General features: G+C 53.3%; 1 protein-coding gene across 1 annotated transcript; it reads right to left on the bottom strand.

Annotated features, from left to right (window-relative positions):
* Positions 1–836: 836 nt before the first annotated feature.
* Positions 837–3,663, bottom strand: SSR2 (signal sequence receptor subunit 2). The gene is made up of 5 exons (XM_029964223.1): positions 3,509–3,663; positions 2,499–2,597; positions 2,044–2,152; positions 1,816–1,893; positions 837–1,154 (listed from the first exon to the last, which is right to left on the bottom strand). The coding sequence occupies exons 1-5, from the start codon at positions 3,661–3,663 to the stop codon at positions 1,044–1,046; spliced, it is 552 nt and encodes a 183-aa protein (XP_029820083.1). The 3' UTR covers positions 837–1,043.
* Positions 3,664–7,839: the final 4,176 nt, after the last annotated feature.

Below are 7,839 nucleotides of genomic sequence, written 5' to 3'. Positions count from 1 at the left end.
GGGGGTGCCTCCCCCCAAACCCCCGGCAGCCATTTTGTGTCCCAGACGGTCCTTTAGTGTCGCCCACAGGGACAGCTGTTGGCAACGGCTCAGAATTCGGAGCTCTAGGATGAAAGGGCATTGGGGCAGCACATGGAGCCAGCGAGGCGGCCCTGGTGAGGTGAACATGGGCTGTTCACGGGGGAATATGTGCACAGAGGCGGGCCCGCGGACCTTTCTGCCACCAGAGGCAGCTGCCTGAAAACACGGGCACAGGGGAGCTCTCGACGCTCCCTGGAAATGCCGGCAGGTTTGTTTTGTTACTGCCTTTGCACCAGGGAGGTTGGGACTTGTCCTGATCTCTGGGGACCCAGAGGCTGGACCCCGTCTGGGGCAGGGTGAGTTAAGCAGAGCATCCCCAGTGCAGGAGGGGACAGTCTGGGGATCAGTGCACCTCATTCTTGAGGAATTTAAAATCCTCCTCCTTGCTCTCCTCCCACATCTCTTTACAGAGCCTCCATGGCCCTGGGCAAGCTGGTGTGACAGAGAACAGCATTGACAGGGTCCTCCAGTACTGCCCCTTCGGGTAGAGCAGCAGCTCTGACATCTATCAAAACAGGTCTGTGGTGCACCAGAGCAAGCTCCTTCCCATAGGGCACGCAGCAACAGAGGGGCCCCAAGACAGGACACTCTGGAGAAGATGCAGCAGGGCAAATGGGGGCTGGGAGGTAGCACAGGGGGCAGAGCCCCACAAACAGACCCTCTGGGCACTTACACACTCGTATCGCCACGGCTACAGAGGAGCAGGGGGGGATTCCTACTTGAAAGGGGCTGACAAAGCATTTTGGGACTTTTGGTTGGGTTTTTTACTGTTTTCTTTGTTTCTTTTTTAAAAACCCAGAAGACACCCAATCACAGCGATCAAGTCCCTTTGCCGAGAGGGTTGAAGCACAGCCCAGGCAATGCCTGGCAGGGGACAGTGCAACCCAAAAGCACCCACTGCTCTGGGGGGGTCATGACTGTCCTTTCCCGAGCTCTGGAGTGCTGGTGGCATTTTTCTCCACTCAGTTCTTTTTGGTCTTGGGGGTGTCATACTTCCTCTTGCTCGAGTACCACAGCAGCAGGGGGATCCCGATGGAGGGCAGGGTCATCACACCAAATGCCGCCCAATCCAACTAGAGGTAGAAATGGTTGGAGAAAAGTCAAAACAAGTTAAGTCCAGAGGAGTCTTAGAGCAATGAGGCCAGAGGAGGAGACCAAGAAGAGACCTTGCCACAGCCTGCAGCTTCCTCACAAGGGGCAGCACCAATCTCTGCTCTGTGTGACAAGTGACAGGAGCTGAGGGAACAGCATGGAGCTGTGTCAGGGGAGGTTTAAGGTGGATATAAGGAAAAGGTTCTTCCCCAGAGAGTGATCAGGCACTGGGATAGGCTCCCCAGGGAAGTGGTTACAGCACCAAGCTTGACAGAGCTCAAGGAGTTTGGACAACGCTCTCAGGCACTTGGTGGGATTGTTGGGTTGTCCTGTGTAGGGCCAGGAGTTGGACTCCAGGATCCTTGTAGGTCCCTTCCAACCTAGAAGGTTCTAAGATTCTACTCTCCAATTTTCTGGCTCAAATCCCACAGTGCAGCTCTTCCACAGAGGGAGCTGGAGTGGAAACTCTTGGCTGCTTCTTGTGATACTCCTACGGAGAACTGACAGGGATTAACTGCAATACCACTGGAGCTCTCCAGGTGACTGCAGGACAAACCACACACACCATGTGCAGCAGGAAGCCACTGTGCTGGGCTGCAGCTGCTGCAGTGCAATTTCCATTGTCAGCTGAAAGGTACTTACAAAGTGAGGGGAGAACCTCCTGTCAAAGTCACGCTGAGCCAGAATTCCTCCTTGCCCGGGAGCACTAGTGAAACCAACCTGGAAGAGGCAGGGAAAAGACAAGCTTTACCACTTTCCTTCTTGGGGCAGAGCTGGGCAGGGTGAGAGCTCAGGGACATCACCCCAACCAGGCTGCTGCAAGAGCACTGTCAGGGGTATCTGCAGGGCTCCTCTAAATCATCCACTTACCACGACCTGTCCTCCCTCCTGTGCCAGGTACGTGATGGTGGCAGAGGTGAAGTTGAAGTAACCAGCTTTGAGAGGCCGCAGAACCACGGTGTGGGACACGTTACTCGCTCTGGGAGCCGGGCGTTAAGGAAAACGGTTGGATTTCATTACAGGAAGAAAACACAGGTGGAAAAGTCAGTGCTGCTGACAGAGCTGAATGCTTATGGTCACAGACAGCCCGACCCACCTCCCCCCGAGGCTGACCCAGCTGCTCCTCCCCAGGCAGAGGAACTTAGGGACCTGGTCCTGTCTGCAAGGAGCTTTCATTTTACAAAGCACCATCCAGAAGAGCGGGCATTTGGATTGGGCACCCTGTCCAGGCTCTGGCATGTGGGAATTTCTGGGACAGGGCATGAAGACAGGATGAAGCTGCAGGATGCTCAGGGGGAAGAAAATTTCAAACCATTAAAAGATACGGAGCGATCCTGTCCCACTTGACATTGAGCATGCCAGAGACGATGCCAAAATCCTCTGGGGGGAAGGAATCATCCGACAGTTCCACATCCAGGGCAGCACTGAACACAACAAAGGCAGGGATGAGAATGGAATCTTAAGACTTGGCATCTGCTCATGGGATCTGCAGCAAAGTGGGCTGACAGTTCCCTCCTGACCCAATGGAAGAACTGATTTGTGAAAAGGGAAAAGTCACCAACACAACATGGCGAGGAGAGTTGAGGTGTCTTATGGAGAGACTGCAGAGAGAAGAAGGCACAGCTGAGAGAAACAGCCACAAAGACAGGAAATACACTGGTTTTTCCACAATAGAATTTGGCAGATACCATCCCACAGACACACCCTCTGGCCTAAATAATAAACAAATCCCACCTATAAAGTTACAGTATCTCATTAATATTGTATGAGTCCAATATTGCAACACCATAAATACTCCTCTCAGCAGTACTGCACTCAGCATACATGACTCTGCCTTTAAAAAAATCTAAAAAAAAAAACCAAAAAAACAAACACTTTAATACTCTCCTGCATTTTGTCCAATCAGCTTTTCATTCTGAGAATAAAGCTTTTTACCAGCATTGTGGAAGTTCTGTTTTACCCTTGTCAGGTCTTTAGAGAAGTCCTGACAGGAAAAAGGAATTTTTATTAAAAAAAAAAAAAAAAAGTGCAAAAGAGCTCACAAAGCCAGTCAAGACAGCTGTGTGCATGAGGAGCAGAGTGTCCCAGGACACCACAGGAGCTACATGTCCATGCTGGACTGACAGCTTGAGCAGCCACGAGTGGAAAGCAGGGACAAGGGAAGAGGAAGGGAAAGGCAAATTGCAGGGTCAACCCTTCAGGCACTGCTGGAAAGCTCAGAGTTCAAGGGAGCAAAGGGACCAGCACATCATGGAGCTCAGAAATCACCTCCTGCCCTGCAGCCACACACAGAATGTTTGCTCCTGGTTCGTACTGAAGCCTGGACAGGGCTTACCTTGAGCCAACATTGTAGATGTTGTACTGCAAAGTCAAGTCCTTGCCCTCCACCGCATATCTGTTTAACAGAGATTTGGAGGCCAGGAGCCTGGCACCATCCTCACAGCGGGACACAGACACCAGGGCACACAGGGTGAGGAGCAGGAGCTTCATCTGGAAACACAGGTCAGTGGAATGTCACTGATTGTTTGAAATCTCTGAACTCTCTTCTGGGAGGCTGTAAGAATTGGCATAGCCATGTCCCAGATCTGCAGCCATGGAAGAAAAGTCAACAGTTTCCTCCCCTTTCAAAGCCCCAGCCAGTATCACGGCCCTTTACAGAATCATCGAACATCCTGAGTTGAGAGGGACCCACAAGGATCATCGCATCCAACTCTGGGCTCTGCACATCTCAGTAATGAGCAAAGGTCTTGGATCACGAAGCCTCTTCCAGTAACTTTGAAAGCTCTGGAAATTAACAGTTTCACCAGTTGTAGCAATTAACAGTTAATTGCCCTTGTGAAGCCTGGCTGCTTTCCAGCACCGTCTTACACAACAGAGTTAGTTCTTCGCAGAAAGCACCAGCTCCTCACTTCCAACATTTGTTCTTATTTCCTATTTCCAGCCACCGAGGAAACACCAACTCCCTCCAGCAGCCTCATGATCCCCAAAAGTCCCTCTCCAAGCCAGGTGTCCCAGTTCACCCAAACTCAGTGCCCCAGGAGCTGCCCTGTTGAGAGGACAAGGAGACCATAGGGACATTATAAACAGGACCCATGAGGACACTTGGTGGAGCTGAGAAATGCAAAAACTGCTCCAATGTCAGGGGTTCCACTCTCCACAGTCACAGCGTGGTTAGGCTTGGATGGGATCATGAAGCCCATCCAGTTCCACCCATCTGCGATGGGCAGAGACACCTTCCACTAGACCAGGTTGCTCCAAGCCTTGTCCAACCTGGCCTTGAACACTTCCAGGGATGGGGGACCCACAGCTTCTCCAAGCAGCCTGTGCCAGGGCCTCACCACCCTCACAGGGAAGAATTTCGTCCCAGTATCCCATCTAACCCTGCCATCTGGTAGTGGGAAGTTTTGTCCGATCACTCCAGGCCCTTGTCCAAAGTCCCTCTCCATCTCTCCTGGAGCTTCTTTAGACACTGGAAGGGCTTTAAGGTTTCCCTGGAGCCCTCTCTTCTCCAGGCTGAACATCCCCAGCTCTCCCAGCCAGTGTCCAGAGCAGAGGGGCTCCAGCCCTCAGACCATCTCCGTGGCCTCCTCTGGACCTGCTCCAGCAGCTCCACATCCTTCCTGTGCTGGGGGCCACAGAGCTGGAGTCACCACTGCAGGGGGGGGGTCTCACCTCAGCAGAGCAGAGGGGCAGAATTTCCTACCTCACATGCTGCCCACACTGTGGGGATGAGCACAGCACAGCACTGGCTTTCTGGGCTCCCAATGCACGTGGCTGGGTCATGTTGAGCTTCTTGTCAACCCACGCCCCCAAGTCCTTTTCTTCTGGGCTGTTCTCCATCCATTCTCCCTCAGCCCGTGTTTGTGCTTGGAGTTGCCCTAGCTCACGTTCAGCACCTGCCCTTGGCCTCGCTGAACCTCCTGGGTTTGTCACGGACCCCCCTGCAGCGCTGCAGCCCGGCCCGCTGCCTGTGCCAGAGGCCCCTTCCTTCCCCCCAGTCCTGCCCTGCTCCGGCCGCATACCATCGTGTCCAGCCCGGGTGGCCTGCTCCTGCCCATCCGCGCAGCACAGGGGCTCAGTCCGGGTTCACCCACCGCTGCCCGCGGGAGACACCGACCCTCTCCAGCGACAGAGCCTGGCCGGTCCCTCCCGGCCCCTCAGAGCCCACAGCCCAGCCTCCCCCACAGACCCTCCCCACCGCCTCCCCGTCCGCCCCGAGCGCCGAGGACACGGCCCGATCGGCCCCGGCGGCCGCTCCGCCTCACCGCTGTCTCCGCCGCCGCCAAGAGCCAGGTCAGCCCAGACGCCAGCGGAAATGACACACTGAACAGCGCCCGCGCCTCCCATGCCCGCCGGGAAATGGAGTACGGCCTCGCCCTCCAGCGGGAACTCCGCGCCTGCGCAGAAACGAGAGCCCTGTGCTGCCCTGGTGGCGGAGGGCGGGACCGCGGGCGCGGGGAGGATGGGGGGGAAGTTCCCCCAGGATGGGACGCGCGGACCCCGAGACTGTCCCTCCCTGCGCTGGGGTCGCTCTGCTTGATTCACCCGCCTCAGACAGGCTCCAGCTTTGTGCTGTCCTCGGATCAGGACGCGTCCCGACCTCCCTGGTGCAAAGGCAGTAACAAAACAAACCTGCCGGCATTTCCAGGGAGCGTCGAGGGCTCCCCTGTGCCCGTGTTTTCAGGCAGCTGCCTCTGGTGGCAGAAGGGCCCCCAGGGCCTCCGCTGTGCACATATTCCCCCATGAACAGCCTGTGGGCACCTCTCCAGGGCCCCCACGCTGGCTCCATGTGCTGCCTCAAACGCTTCTTTGTAGCTCCCCACTCACAATCTTTGCCAACGACTCTACCTGCACCTTCTTTCCTCTTTCCCTGCTGCCCCGGGCAAAGCTCCTCCAAGCTGCTGACTGTGGAAAGCAACCCAGAGGTTCGATCCCTGTTGGCCGCTGAGGCCACATAACCACAGGTTGGGCCTTTCCCTCCCAGCCCACCCCTCTGCAGGGTTTGCTGCAGCCAGGGCAGGCTGGTCCCAGTCCCCAAACACTGACACAGCACCTGTCCTGGGCCTGAGACCCTCAGAGATTTTTCTGTGGAGCAGGAGCATTTGCTGGAAATGTTTCATTCCTCCCCAGTAAGCACATTTCTTGGTGCTTCTGGTCAGTATGGAATGGCTCTCAGGACACAAGAGGAGATCACATAGCTCCACTGGCACACACAGAACCGTATTCCGGAAGATTCCAACTCCCATGTTAAGAAGGGATGAAGCCACACACTAATCAGGGGTTCCAAGAAGGTAATGTGGTTGTTGGCTGTGTCAGTGTCTCAAGAGCAGAGAAACATGTGGCAGCTGTGTTAAGCAGTTCCCTTTGGCTTTGCAGGTGCTGTGCGGGCAGCCTTTGGAAATGGAGGAGCATTTGAGGTGAGCTGGGCCATAGCAAAGAGGAGCTGAGGACCGCTGATTCCTCGCAAGCACAGTGGTAGTTTTGTGTCTTTTGGTACCTTTGGTGCCACAGGCGATGACAGCTGCAGCGTCCTGTGCTGGAATGGGTGCAGGGCAGGGGAGCAGGAGGCCGTGGAGCTTTTGAGGCCAGGGTTGTTGTGGTGACGGATGTGATACTGACACTCCAGTGTGTAACTTTGGCTGGATAGAAGCCCCAGTGCAGCACATTTTCCAGAAGTTGATGGCATTGCTGCTCCTTGTTGATTATCTCACTCCCAGTGGCCCAGCAGGATCTCTCTTGAGCAGTGCAGCTCTGGCCAGAAGTTGTTCCTAAGTGTGGAACACAAAAACCCCTAGTCAAGGTTAAATCATGTGTTTTGGAGATGGAAAATTTAATGGTACTACTTCACAGCTGTGCCAGTTGAGCTTACTGCAAAAGGAAAATCAAACACTTATGTCATGGGAGTATCTTTCCTGGGTGTGTATAACCACACACACCCCTCTTCAGTATAAAGTGAGTTACTGAGATTTGTTCTTTATTTTACTTTTTAAAGTTTTACACTTCAGTTGCAGTTTTATTGATGAAGCAACTGTGGTGTGCAACAGCAGTGCAAGGACTGAAGCTGTTGGGGGCGATATCCATTTTTTCTGGAGAGGGGGAGTGTATCTGTTTTAGGCATTGTTAATTTAATGAGCTGCCAGTCGTGGGAGCTCTTTCCCTTGTCTTGTGCCTCTTTGGGAGATTGGAGTGAGGTGATGTCTGTTGAGACAACCAAATGTCAGAGTGAGGGATGGGCAGTGGTGCAGAGGAGGAGCAGGGGGGAGTGGGCAGTGGTGCAGTGGAGGAGCAGATGTGGGGAAGATGAGGGAGTCCATGGGGGACTCCCATCCCGAAAAGTGTCACAGCCCAAAAATGCATGAAAATTCATGGAGAGGGAATAAAAACTATTAAACTGTTCAGAGTGTTGAGAGGGTTGAAATAAAGAGAAATATCTCATTGTTATATAGATTGAAAATAATATTCAACTACAAATTTTAAAAAGGATTTAAAACTAAAAAAAGTTTTATGAAACTAAAAAAACTACATAAAAGCGTCTTAGCGTTATATACGAAGGAATTTAAAAAAGAAAAAAGCCTGAATAGCTAGAGCCATCTACTCTTGTTATGTGTTATAGTCAAAGGAGATGATATATGTATCCTAAATAGAGATTATACATAAGTGTAAATA

Source organism: Manacus vitellinus, unplaced genomic scaffold (assembly GCF_001715985.3).
Source record: "Manacus vitellinus isolate BGI_N305 unplaced genomic scaffold, ASM171598v3 scaffold_106_pilon, whole genome shotgun sequence".
In the NCBI taxonomy this organism is placed as follows: domain Eukaryota; kingdom Metazoa; phylum Chordata; class Aves; order Passeriformes; family Pipridae; genus Manacus; species Manacus vitellinus.
This window is presented reverse-complemented; position numbering and strand designations above follow the sequence as displayed.

Excerpts from the sequence above, each read along its gene's own strand:
- SSR2 (XM_029964223.1), bottom strand. The coding sequence starts at position 3,663 with ATGAAGCTCCTGCTCCTCACCCTGTGTGCCCTGGTGTCTGTGTCCCGC. Across the intron at positions 2,598-3,508 it reads ATCTACAATGTTGGCTCAAG|TGCTGCCCTGGATGTGGAAC; the intron begins GTAAGCCCTGTC and ends TGTTGTGTTCAG. Across the intron at positions 2,153-2,498 it reads AAGTGGGACAGGATCGCTCC|AGCGAGTAACGTGTCCCACA; the intron begins GTATCTTTTAAT and ends CCCGGCTCCCAG.